Here is a 13,688-nt window from a genome sequence, read left to right as displayed (position 1 = left end):
TGGGAAATATGAAACTAACAGTGATCAAGAAGGAACCCAGCCCGGCAAACACTGAGGAGATTATACTTTTGGACACAGGGTCAAGTGTGGTGGACCAGCACAAGCAGCTACAGGTGCTCGCTGTGCAATAGCCGTACTATTCAGTGTTTTTTATACATTGGTGCATCCAGTGGTCCCAACACTGAGTTGAGTCGGGTGTTGTTTTTTTTTTTCATTTCATTTTTTAATATTTATTTATGGCTGCGTTGTGTCTTCATTGCTGAGCGCAGGCTGTCTCTAGTTGCGGCAAGCGGGGGCTACTCTTCATTGAGGTGTGCGGGCTTCTCATTGCGGTGGCTTCTCTTGTTGCGGAGCAAGGGCTGTAGGCGCGCGGGCTTCAATAGTTGTGGCGCACGGGCTTAGTTGCTCCGCGGCATGTGGGATCTTCCCGGACCAGGGATCGTACCCGTGTCCCCTGCATTGGCAGGCAGATTCTTAACCCCTGTGTCACCAGGGAAGTCCCGAGTTGGGTGGTTTTATCCTCACTTTATAGATGAGGAAATTGAGCTCAGGGATATTAAATAACATGCCAAGGTCACCAAGTAGCAGGTGACAGAGCCCAAATATGAACCTGGATGTGTCTGACTCCAGATTCTTTATATCCCCACCACACCAGTTTCCATACTGGCCTTACAGCACTTGAGTTCTGAGAGCAATTATAGTTGTAGTTTACCTGGTCCCAGGTATTCCTGAAGGGGTTATTTCAGAATTTTATGGAGAGGAAAAAGGAGTGTCTATGGTGTCTGCAACCACAATACGGTGTGAGAACTACATACTCGTGACAAAATAGTATGAGCATATGTAAGTGTACACATGTACACAACTAGCAGTTGGGATGGTAGAGAGTTGAATAGAGTGCTGTGGCTCTTTATAGGAAGACAATAACCCAGGCTCCTTACGACCCTCCATGGCACAACGGTTATTTGAGTCCATATTACTAGCTTTGTCACATTATAGAATATCCTCATGACTATAGGAGCCCAGGATTTCACTTATTTGACAGTTTCAGGCCAGCTATGGGCTACAGACTCATGACTGTCTGATTCCACTCACCAAAAACCGTGATTGGCACCATCGCCAACAGCTCAGCTCAAATACAGACAGCAACCTTCTGACTACTAGTGTAATTAGAGGAACTCTTTTTTTCTTTTTTTAATTTCAGCATGAGCAAAAGCCTTTATTTATTTATTTTAATTTTTTTTTTTTTTTTTTTTGGCCGCTCAGTTCCCTGACCAGGGATCGAACCCGTGCCCCCTGCAGCAAAAGCACGGAGTCATAGCCACTGGACTGCCAGGGAAGTCCCTAGAGGAACTCCTTTTAAGGCATGGTCCTCATGTAGTAAATGAAAGTAAGGATTAGTATTTTCTTCCTTTGTACACTTTATTTTCCATTTCTTGTCTCCTTCACAGAAGACTTCATCATTAAAAGGAGGAAGCCCAAAATGAAGTGAGTTAAAAACTTTGTCTCTGAGAGGACTGTGGCTTGATCCTGAGTTGAGGTAAGAGGTGATGGTGCGTATGGCTGGCGGGGTGTGGGGGGACCACGTAGAGCTACACTGTCACATGCGCCCTCACCCTTGCTCTCTCTCTCCCTTCGCTTTCTACTTACTCCACTTTCCAGGCTTTCTCTTTCTCCTTTCCTCTTCTGGGAATGACGCTGTACCAAAGACACTGCTTACAGGGATCAGCTTTTCTAGACCTCAAGCAGGTACACGTGAACTGATAGTAGAGAGTCTGGGCTGATAGGGACAAAAGCGTAACAATCACAGCTGTTCTGGGAAGTGAAGGGTGAATAGTTGCTGTGATATTGCTGGTAACCCTGAACCAAAAGGCGGCCGACCTTTGCTTTCCTTCCTCCGTCATACCTTGCTCTCATCTAAAAATGCACCTTTCTTGTGATTTCTTGTCAGATTCTAGGAGATCCCCGTATATTTAGGCCCCAAAGAATCCAGTTGATGTTTTCAGCACTTGCTGTGTCCTCTGATTCTCTAAGGCAGCTTCATTGTTTCTCAGCCACTCAGCGATGATAAAATAAATGCCTTGTCCTGCTGGATGTCATGGAGGAGAGAAAACCTAGATGGCAATGGGCCATTATGTGCCTTTTTCCTACCATCCTGTCACTGTGAGGATTCTCTCATTGCTATTGCAAAGCTCTCTCCTTGGAATCCTGAAGTGGCTAAATACAGCCTTTTGCACTGATGGCCAAACACTCAGAACTCATCCATCTCCCCTCCTCCATCCTCTCGTCTATACCAGCAGTCCCCAACCTTTTTGGCACCAGGGACCGGTTTCATGGAAGACAATTTTTCCATGGACCGGGGGTGGGGGACGTTTTCAGGATGATTCAAGCATATTACATTTATTGTGCACTTTATTTCTATTATTCTTACATTGTAATATATAATGAAATAATTATACAACTCACCACTGCCGCTGATCTGACAGGAGGCGGAGCTCAGGCAGTAATGCGAGTAATGGGGAACGTCTGCAAATACAGATGAAGCTTCGCTTGCTCGCCAGCCACTCACCTCCTGCTGCGCGGCCTGGTTCCTAACAGGCCACAGACTGGTACCAGTCCATGGCCCGGGAGTTGGGGACCCCTGGTTTATACCTTCTTTTCCTTCCTCTTTCCTTGTATTATTATTCCCATTAAAATTTTTAAACAATCACAAACAGAAATATTGCAAGTACAATACAAAGACTTTTTTTTTCCTGAAGCTTTTGAGAGTAATTTGCCAAGTTGTTGCCCTATTATCCCTAAATACAATCAAGGGCATTCTCCTACACAGCCAAAATACAACCATCAAAACCAGGACAGGGGCTTCTCTGGTGGCGCAGTGGTTGGGAGTCCGCCTGCCGATGCAGGGGACGCGGGTTCGTGCCCCGGTCCGGGAAGATCCCACATGCCGCGGCGCGACTAGGCCCGTGAGCCATGGCTGCTGAGCCTGTGCGTCCAGAGCCTGTGCTCCGCAACGGGAGAGGCCACAACAGTGAGAGGCCTGCGTACCTCAAAAAAACAAAAACAAACAAACAAACAAAAACCAGGACAGGAGCATTGCCTATTACCACCACCTAATCCCGAGACCCCACTCAGCGTTTGCCAGTTGTCCCAGTAATGGCCTGCACGGCCAATGGATCCAGTTCAGAATCACTGTCATGTCTCTTTAGCCCCCCTTCAGACTGGAACAGCTCTATACTCTTTCTTTGACTTTCGTTAGTTTGACATTTTTTAAGATCACAGGCCAGTTATTCTGTAGAATGTCCCTCAATTTGGATCTGTCTGATGTTTCCTAATAATTGGATTCAGGTCATGCATCTTTGGGAGGAATATCACAGAATGATGTGTGCATCTCGTTGCATCCTGTAAGGTGGTACATCATTTTGGTTTTTCCCATTACTGATAGTGTTCACTCATCACTTCACTGAGACGGTGTCTGCCCGGCTTCTTCACTGTACAGTTATTTTTTCCCCTTGACACTGATAAATATGTTGGTGAGAGGTACTTTGAACTAAATATTCTGTTCCTCATCGAAATTTTAATTTACATAGAGTCTCACGGTCTCCTATTTTATTAGATCAATTCCCCTGCATGAACATATTACCCATCTCTGCCACCGTCCTCTCTCCCTCTCGGACCCCCTCCTCAGGCTGCTCGGCCCTGGTTTCTTACAATGGGCTGCACCCCTTCTCCTGGTAATAGATGCCCTCTTGTCTCCCTTGTGTCCTGAGCTGTGGCTCCTCACTCCCCTCATTACAGAGTCCTGCCTCCCTTTGTCCCAGCTAATGGATTTAGGACTAAATTATTCAGGAAGGGAAGAGAATAGGAAGAAGGGGAAGGCACCTTCTGTTGTCTCTGGTTCACCCTCCTTTTCCTTTTTCCCAAAAGTCCTGACCTATCCTGACCCCTCGCACCCTTGCCGATTCTCACATCCATCTTTCCAAGCACTCAGGGCAGGACTGAACCTTAGGCCATGGCATAAGCTCCTCTAGTCAGACTATGAGGTTCTGATTCCTGGTGTGGGGACTTATAAGGTGTGACCTCGGGTAAGTTACTTTCCCTCTCCAAGCCTCATGGTGTATAAAATAAGCATCTTAAAAATGCTAGTTCATAGTGCTTTTAGAATCAAATGAGACAGTGCATGTGAAGCTATTATTGCCTGCCACAAAGCAAGAACTAAATGTATTTTGTTGGTTATTATTTTCCATCCTCTCTGTTTCAGCTGATTGTTGTTGTTTTATCTCTTTCTCTTTTTTTCCTGAATGATCTCTTTTGTCTCATTCTTTTTACATTTTGGCTCCTCTGGACTATTTCACTTTCTCTTGAGTTATTTCACTTTCCCTATGTTCATGTGTAAGATGCGCTGGAGGGGGGCATTGTGTTGTCACCAGCAGAAGGTCTGATGAGAATTCCCAGGGTCACACGCTCATGGGATAGCAGGCAGCGGTGGCCTCTGTGTCCCAGGCCCTGGCTGGGACAGAGATGGGGCATGTTCACTGCTACTCTCTAGCTTGGCCAGGGAAAGGAAAAGAAGGATCTCTGAGAAAGGACTGAGGTGGAAATAAACATTCAGAACTTACTGCTTTCTTCTAACTGGCATGGAGTTTGTGAAGAAGGAAGAGTGACCTTTTGAAGGTTTGAACAGAATTGCATTCTAGGACCTGTTCCTTTCTTGGAACTCTGTGATTTCTGGTAGATGAAAGGTGAAATCCAATGATGTAGAGCCATTGGTGTCTACTGAAGCAGTTTCTGGAGAGAGAGCCAGAGCGACAGCAGAAGATGTACAGCTGTCAGTGACTAGATAGATACCCACTGTTCACTAAGCCTTGGTAGTGGGTTAATGGTCAGGAAGAGATGGTCTCAGGTTAGTATGGTATACCCTACTTACAGAAAAGGACTTTAGGCCCATGCATGCTGGGAAGGATAGAGGTACCATTAATTAGGAAGGTGGAAAATAATGGTTTGGGGAGGGGGGGTGCTGAGAGGCCTCCCCTAACCACCCTAACTAATTTCTGTTGCCAGTCCCACACCCCAGACACTTTTTATCACATGGATCTGATCCAGAGTCTTTGTAGCCCTTATCATCCAACATCTTCTTGCTTACTCGCTGTTTCCCCAGAGACTGTAACCTGTGTGAGGGCAGGCATCTTATTGGTCTTATTCACATGGATCTCCAGTGCCCATCACAGTCCCTGGAATGTCGTAGATGTTGATAAAATTTGTTGAATTAGTGGAAAAGTGAGGCGACTTAATTATTATATTAGATTTTCTCTGTTTCTGTTCACTGTATTTCCATTTCTTCAACTTTCTGAGGTTTATACATGAGCACAATGAAGAAGAATGACAGCAAGTCTACTACGAGTATTGACGAGCAAGATGACATCTGTGTCCCAGGCTCCAAGGATCCAGGAGAGCTTCAAAATATGTTGGATGAAGGAGAGTATGCCCCTTTTGTATCTCCTCCCATATTAGAGAGCAGTTTTATCCAGGTAAATAATAATTGAGCCCTGAATTAAGTTCTAATAACTTTGGTAATTAATTTTCTCAAAGACAACAGAAAAGGTTGGAAAAATTGTTTTAATGTGGCAAGGGAATGTGTGATACAATTAAAGGAACAGTGTGGGAACTTCAAACAACCTAAAATAATTATGATGGAAAAGGAAAATTCATTTCAAATTTTCCCAACAAACTCTTACCTAGAAATTCTGTCCCAAGTCTACTGAAATTTTCATTCTATCATCATCTCCCCAAAACTACACAAAGAGATTATAGTCATTTTTAGAATATTCTGCCACAGGAAAGCACTCAGATAACTCCTTAACTTAGGAGACATTTTAAAGAATAATATCTATGACACAACTAGGGATTAAAATGCATTTTGGTTCTTAGTTCTGAAGGTAAAATATAATTGTTAAATTGTGCCAGGGAGAAAAGTTTCCTTCTCCTAAAAATGTACCTACATGATGAATGAAACTACACTTCAATGCATTTGAGAGCAGTTCTAACTTTCCGCTAAACATTCAACATTAAATTATTCAGACAGGGGCTTCCCTGACGGTCCAGTGGTTAAGACTCTGTGCTTCCGCTGCAGTGGGGTGCAGGTTCGATCACTGGTTGGGGAAGTTCCGCATGCTGTGAGGTATGGCCAAAGGGGAAAAAAAAAAAAACTCAGACAAAGAAACAGGGAAATGAGTTCAATGGTGTGGGCCATACCCTTAAACTTCCTGAAAACGTCACAACCAAGTCTAACGTGAAACATGCCCATTTAAGCAGCTCCTCGGCTGATTCTACGAAGGAGTGACAGGAACGACAACATACACACATTCTCTGCACTGACGGGAGACCTCCTCACTTCCAGACACCATAGGAGGGAGGTGATGCCTCAAAGAACACTAATGTTTAAGTCATGCCCCAGAAAGCATGTGATGCCGTGATTTGATGTTCTTTACCTTCTGTGCGCTTCTTTCCTACTGATAATCTTTTTATTTTATTTTTCACACTTCTGCACCTTTTTCAAATAACCATTTTCAAGCTCTAATGAACACTGGGAGAGGCAGTCGGCATTCTATAAATCAGACACGGCCCCATGTCTTAAGTGGGTATGTTATTCCCTTTAACACACACAACCTCTTGTGGTCAGTATGTCTTTGGCAGCAAGTTATCAAGGTTCCTGACTCAACTGTGAGCGAAAAAGAACAATTATCTCAAGTAGAGTGAAAGAACCACAGGACACCAACTCACTCTTGGGAGTCATCAGGGACCCGGGTTGTCTCTTTTTGTTGTCACCCTCAAATTCACTCCCTTCGTGATATCACATGCAAACAGGACATGACAGCTGCCAGCAACGGAAGGGATGTGTCTCATCCTTGAACTGTCTGTGAGGGCTGAGAACCCTTTCCCAGAGCTTCCAGGAGGCCCCCAGCAGTGTCTCATTGGCCAGGGCCTGCTGAGAGCAATCACTGGCCAGGGGATGGAATGGATCACCATGACCAGTTTAGGTGGATCAGGATTTAGCTCCTCAGCTGGGGCAGCATCCCTGAGGGGTGGATACTGAACAAAACCAGAATTCCATTAATCCGATGAATAGGAGCATGGCTTTGGGTAGGTAATCAATAGTGTAGGCTACAATCTCTTTCTAAATATATTTGCTTTTAAGTCATTTATTTTTTTGAAGCAGTTAATGTACAGCTGAGAAACCAAGTGTTTCCCCTCTCTGGCTTCCTTCACATCCCTGTCTACCCTCTTTCCAGTCTCCTCCTCTTCCAACTGGCAGAGATTCTCAGCCAGTCTATGTCCCACATTGTTCAGGTCTCAGCTAGAGGTCCCTTCCTCAGGGGAGGATTTTCTGACCCTATGGTGAGGGTGTGCTGGAGCTGGCCGATTGGTAAGTGTTCAGGAAGTTTACAAGTCAGTTGTTAAACACAGCCATCGTTAAGAATTAAACTGTATAAACTTATAAATAAAACTATTCAGGGGCTTCCCTGGTGGCGCCGTGGTTGAGAGTCTGCCTGCTGATGCAGGGGACGCGGGTTCGTGTCCCAGTCCGGGAAGATCCCACATGCCACGGAGCGGCTAGGCCCGTAAGCCATGGCTGCTGAGCCTGCACGTCCGGAGCCTGCGCTCCGCAACGGGAGAGGCCACAAGAGTGAGAGGCCTGCGTACCGCAAAAAAAAATAAAAATAAAACTATTCAAAACAAAGGCAACAAGGGATTTCCCTGGTGGTCCAGTGGGTAAGACTCTGCACTTCCAATGCAGGGGGCCTGGGTTTGAACCCTGGTCGAGGAACTAGATCCCGCATGCATGCCACAACTAAGAGTCTGCATGCTGCAACTAAGAAGTCCACATGCTGTGACTAAAAGCCCACATGCCGCAACTAAGACCCGGTACAGCGGAAATAAATAAATAAGTAAATGTTTTTTTTTAAAGTACCCCCCCCCAAAAAAAAACCAAAGGCAACAAATACTCAAAACTCATCATTCCTATTATATTACTACATTTTACTATTATCTTGAGGTTATGGATACAAGTTTGACTTCTGGGAGAATCAATTGGTTGTATGGATTTAACATAAAGAGTATGGTATATCATTGTCTGTAAATTGTGTGCTACTCATCTTTTATACCAGTGAAATTGATAATAAACTTATGAGTATCTCCCGAGAGACAGTGGTTACACACTTATCAGCACACCATTGCCTTCCTCCTCCCAAGTCAAGTTTTCTGTGATGTGCTCCACAGCACAGCACCCTGAACTTATACTCAGTAACACTTACAACAACACTTAGTGACATACTTGTTTAATGTTCGCCTTCCCCAGTGGACCCCACAGGTCAGAGACTGTGTCTGTCTGTTCTCTGTGATATCTCTAAGAATTCACTTGAACAAAGGCATCATGGTTCATTTCTCCTTTATTCCTACACTGCTTGGGTAAACGAGGTTGTCAGGGCCACACACTTTAACAGAAAACTCCTCTTCCTGTTCTCTGCCTCAGGTCAACAGGAGAGGTGAATCCATTTACCTTCATAACCGAGCCAACTGGGTGACTGTAGGCATCTGCTCTTCCAGTCCCACCCTCAAGACCCCCAACGTGATGCTGTTGGCACATCTGACACCTGCCGCCCAGAAAGATTCAGAACCCCTTTTTAAAAGTCTTCTGACATCTCCTTCTCCGGAGAATCTGGTGCTCACCAGGTGAGTTACAAAGAGAAGAGATTAAAGACCTCTCAGAAAACATGCTTTACCCCTGAGGAGCTGAGAATAGAAACACAGATGACAAGTGGTCCAAGGGAGCATCTCACTTGTGCTCCCTGCTGCAGATGAGAGAGTCACATCCTTAAAGTCTGGGGAGATAGTTTGACAACCTGGAAGTCAAACAGGCCATTCACTTTTCAAAACTTAAACCTAAGTAACAGGAACTGAAGGCTCATAATAAAATGCCTCTCTAGAACATTCCCCCCACCCTATCCCAACTTCCATCAGAATTAGCTCTGGTCTTGTCTCAAGCCACCAACTTGCTGTAGGACCCACAGCAAATCACTAACTTCTCTCAGTCTCAACCTTGCGGGATTAACTAAATGGGACAACTTCTCCTAAATAAATAGTAAATAGTTGATATTTTAGTTCATTAGAGTCTTAGTATGATTCAGGCCAGCTGGCCCTCAGGAGCCTGATTACATGTACTAAAAATCAAAGTTTTGACCCCTCAAAAGCTAAGAACCAGACCTGGGAACATATGGCCACAAGAAGGTCCTGCCCCATCCCATGCCTGCCCCTCCCCAGGCCTGTCAGAGAGACACGCCTGTTGTCCTGAGTCTCACGCCACAAACTGCTATAAAAGGAAAGTCCTCATGATAGTTTCCAATCAGGCCTCCAGATGATGTTTGCATTTGTCTGCAGGTTTCTCCCTCTGCAGTTTGTGACTCTTTCTGTGCATGATGCTGAGAATATGCGCATCAAAGTAAAGCTGGTGAGTGGCAGAGCCTACTACCTACAGCTCTGTGCCCCTGCATGCAAACAAGACACCCTATTCCGTCAGTGGGTGGAACTCATCTCCCTCTTGAATGAGGAGAAAGCCAAAGCTTCCAAAGTGTCAGAAGTCTTCAGCCTCTCAGAAATCAAAAACAGCACAGACATCACAGGGGCAGTGGACATCACGGATATTGCAGCCTTCACAGCTGTACAGACCCCACACCTGTACACATGTTCAGACCTCATCAATGGCATAGAAAGCATTGATTTCTCAGAATTCACGGACATCACCGATGTCACCGATGTCACAGATACTCCAGAAAATGAGGTCACCGAGGCCCCAGATATAAGGATTGTCACAGAAGTCACAGAAGTCACGGACATCTGCAATGTCACAGTGGTTTTTGAAAATGATGACATACTCAGGGCCAAGCGGGAGGAAGAGGTATGTGACATGGAAGACTTTCATTCTCTAATAATCACTCTCTTTCACCTTCTTTGGTAAAAGCTACCTGACATCGATTATCAAAATGCTATGGAACTTACTCTTAGTAACCTAATATTAACAATGAGTTCCGCTACCTGAACCCTGGTGTAAAAGAGTTGTAAGATGTTCCCTGAAACAGGCAGTGCACATCCATACCATACAACTTAACCCTGTAGAAAGCTATGGTGGGATAAAAGGAACTTTGGTATCAGAGTCAGAAGCCCTGGGTTGGAATCGTGCCCTGCTGCATGTTAGTTTGGCCAAGTCACTGAACCTGCATGAGTCTGTTTCCTCACCTCTCAAATGAGGATATTAATATCATGCAAGGGCTATATTAAGGTTTAAATGTACACAAAAGTATGAAGTATACTGAAGGATAGGGTGAAATTTCAATAAGAAGTGAAGGTGGAAATAAGAAAATAAAATACCCAAAGTGAGCATCTTTAGAAAGGGCCAGAAAGTGGAAAAACACAGAAACACATCTGAGAATAAATCAGTTTGGCTGGAGCATAACATATGTGGAAAATATTAGGATATAGGATGGAAAGTTGCTTGCAAACCTTGAATGCCAGAATAAGAAGTGTAGACTCAGTCCTTGGGCAAACCTTAGCCACAAAATCTCTGTGTAAGGGAGTGAAAGCTGTGTTTTTAAAAGATTAGTCTGATGGAAGGATGGATGGCAGGTAAAGAGATCAGTGTGTAGACTGCTGCTGAGAAACCTCCGTGGGGCCCACAACAGAAAAATGGCAGAGGGCAAAGATGGACATTTCCAGAAGAAGAAAACGCTAGCTAATGAATTTAGTGGGAAAGTTTTACCTCACTAGTAATCAAAGAAATGCAAACTTGAAAAAAATTTCATCTATAAAACTGCTAATTAAAAGAATAAAAATAGTCAGTGTTAGTAAAGGTGGGGTCACCTTGGAATTTGTAAAGATTCATGGTAGGGTGAGAATTGGAACAAACTTTCTTGAAATCATTATGAGTCAAGAACCTAGAAATGTTGACACCCTTTGACTAAGTGATTCAACTTTTAAGAATCTTTCTTAAGGAGTTAATCATCAATAGGAATGAGGATTTAGCTATAAAGATGTTAATCATACCACATCTATACCATGTTTATAAAAATGAAATAATGAAAATACGGAAGTAAACTAAACATCCACCACAGAGAAATGGCTAAATGAATTTAAATCCACAAAGGTCAGGTACCATGTTTATCTCATTCAGGAGCAACCACAGTGACTGGCAAGATCATAGTCACTCAGGAAATATTTGTTAAACGAATGACTACTCTGTAGCTGTTAAAATTGTTGGAGAATTTTTCTTTACTTGGAAAAATGTTTATGATGTAAACCTGAGTGAAAAATGAAGTAAAGAATATGATCCTTATTACATAAAAATGCATGTAAACACACAGACAATAGGAGGGGGAAAAGTCATATTTTTAATAGTAGTTTATTTCTAGATTGCAAGTTTATAAGCAATTGATGTTTTCTTCTTTATATATTTCTGAATTTTCTGTTTCCTACAATAAAAATAATTTTTAATTAGAAAAATTCAAGTAGCTTTACACAGTTTTTAATAACATGGGGAAATTTTTATAATAAATCATTAAGTGAAAAATGTGGGATATGACCACAAAGCAGACACATTCAAAATAAATAAATGGACAGAAAGATCGCAATGTAATGTGTCATGGTAGTTATTTCTGGCCTGTGGCATCAAGCAAGCAATAATTTTCTCCATCTAACTTTATATCTCTTAGGATTTTCTAAATATTCTATGATAAATATACATTACTTTCATTGTCAGAAAAAAATGTTTTAGCTTTAGAGAAGATTATTGCATTATTTTCAAGGAACAGCCATAGAGGTGATGGACTATGTAATGACAAAGGGAGGAAGAAGGTGCAGATGTGAAGGACATCAGAGAGACGGAGTCTTTTTTTAAAGATTTATTATTTATTTATTTTAATTTTTGGCTGCATAGGGTCTTAGTTGCAGTACGCGGGATCTTTCATTGCGGAGCATGGGCTTCTCTCTGGTTGTGGTGTGCGGGCTTCAGAGCTCATGGTCTCTGTAGTCTGCGGCACGTGGGAATCTCAGTTCCCTGACCAGGGATCGAACCCACGTCCCCTGCATTGGAAGGCAGATTCTTTACCACTGGACCACCAGAGAAGTCCAAGAGAGACAGAGTCCTTAAGACCGGCTGACCTATTGCTCTGAGGCCTGAGAGAGATTCTAAGGAAGGCGGGGAGCGACAGAAGTGGTGTATTAACAGAAACCAGGACATTAGAACGGGAGATATTTTAGGGTACTAAGTTTTAGATTCTAAGTCTTTTGAAAAACAAACTCTTTAGTATTACTAGGAACCTCCAACTTCTGTCACCTATTAGATGCTCTTAAATCAAGAGCAACCTTGGATTGGGGAGCAGGTGTCAAGGCATTTCTAGAAAACCTTCCTTTCCTGCCAATTCAGGGAGAGGAAGTCCTGCAATTGAGTCCTAATTTTCTTGTGTGAGGTGACATTGGTATACCTGACCACATGAGTTTTAGCATGTGCTGTGTCAGGTCCCCATGCTGCCAGCCTCCAGCGCCCACCTGGGCTCTTCTCAATGGCTGTGCAATACCAAGCCTCACCCCCCTCATCATTGTGCCTGTGCACTTGAGGCCACTCAGTAAATATAGATGAAATAATTACTGCTCCTTAAATAATCTGCTTCTGTATGATGCTCTTCTGCTCCCTGATTTGCTGCCGCCTGTTATTTTCAAAGGAAAAAATGGAAAATATTCTGAAGGCTGGTTGTCTACAATATACAAAAATTAAGAATGAGTTTAGAGAATCCTCAAAACATGTCACCATCTCAAACCTAATGCTAACTTTCGAAGGTGAAAGATGTTTTCAAACTACCTTGACTCCAGAAGAAGGTGAGACAAATAAATCCAAAGAGATGAGCGATAGGCCCTCTGAAATAAGGCCAACAGACTCTAAAAGCACGGCTCTCAAGGCTGAAGAATCCAGGTATGTGAGGCAGGGAAATGCCAAGTGATGCTAAGATGTGAAGTATGTAAATAAGTGCATGCTTTCAAGTCCCTGCAACTAGGGCATTGTTTGCTGAAGATCCTCAGACATACATACAATGTAATTGAATGATAACATAATCAACTCAATTATCCACATTTGGTTCAACCTTGTCTAATTTTTATTTTCACACCAACTTCTCACACCATTCAGTTGGCATTCTGGGCCATCTGCCTGGTGTCAGTGGTGTGTGCTGAAGAAAACAACAGAATCACGATGTCCACATTTTGGAGTTAGAGGCTAGAGTATTTACAGGTATTTTTATCTTTACACTTCTCTGTATTTTCTTCTCTACATATCCCTTACCCTTTTTTTTTTTTTGCGGTACACGGGCCTCTCACTGTTGTGACCTCTCCCGTTGTGGAGCACAGGCTCTGGGCGCGCAGGCTCAGCGGCCATGGCTCATGGGCCCAGCCGCTCCGCGGCATGTGGGATCTTCCCGGACTGGGTCACGAACCCGTGTCCCCTGCATCGGCAGGCAGACTCTCAACCACTGCGCCACCAGGGAAGCCCCCCCTTTCCCTTTTCTACATTTCCAATGAATAACTTAATAATCTGAAAAACTATTTTTATAATTGTAATACCCAATTGCAAGATGAATGTGAGAGACACTGTG

At 43.6% G+C, this 13,688-nt stretch overlaps 1 protein-coding gene across 1 annotated transcript; it reads left to right on the top strand.

Moving 5' to 3' along the window:
• Positions 1–5,366: 5,366 nt before the first annotated feature.
• GARIN2 (golgi associated RAB2 interactor family member 2) lies at positions 5,367–13,040 on the top strand (the record flags this gene model as incomplete). The annotated part of the gene is made up of 4 exons (XM_082849777.1): positions 5,367–5,525; positions 8,528–8,727; positions 9,433–9,949; positions 12,765–13,040. 4 exons carry the CDS (start codon positions 5,367–5,369, stop codon positions 13,038–13,040), a joined length of 1,152 nt encoding a protein of 383 aa, XP_082705903.1.
• Positions 13,041–13,688: the final 648 nt, after the last annotated feature.

This window comes from Leucopleurus acutus, assembly GCF_964270905.1.
Source record: "Leucopleurus acutus genome assembly, chromosome: 1".
Taxonomy (NCBI): Eukaryota; Metazoa; Chordata; class Mammalia; order Artiodactyla; family Delphinidae; genus Leucopleurus; species Leucopleurus acutus.
This window is presented reverse-complemented; position numbering and strand designations above follow the sequence as displayed.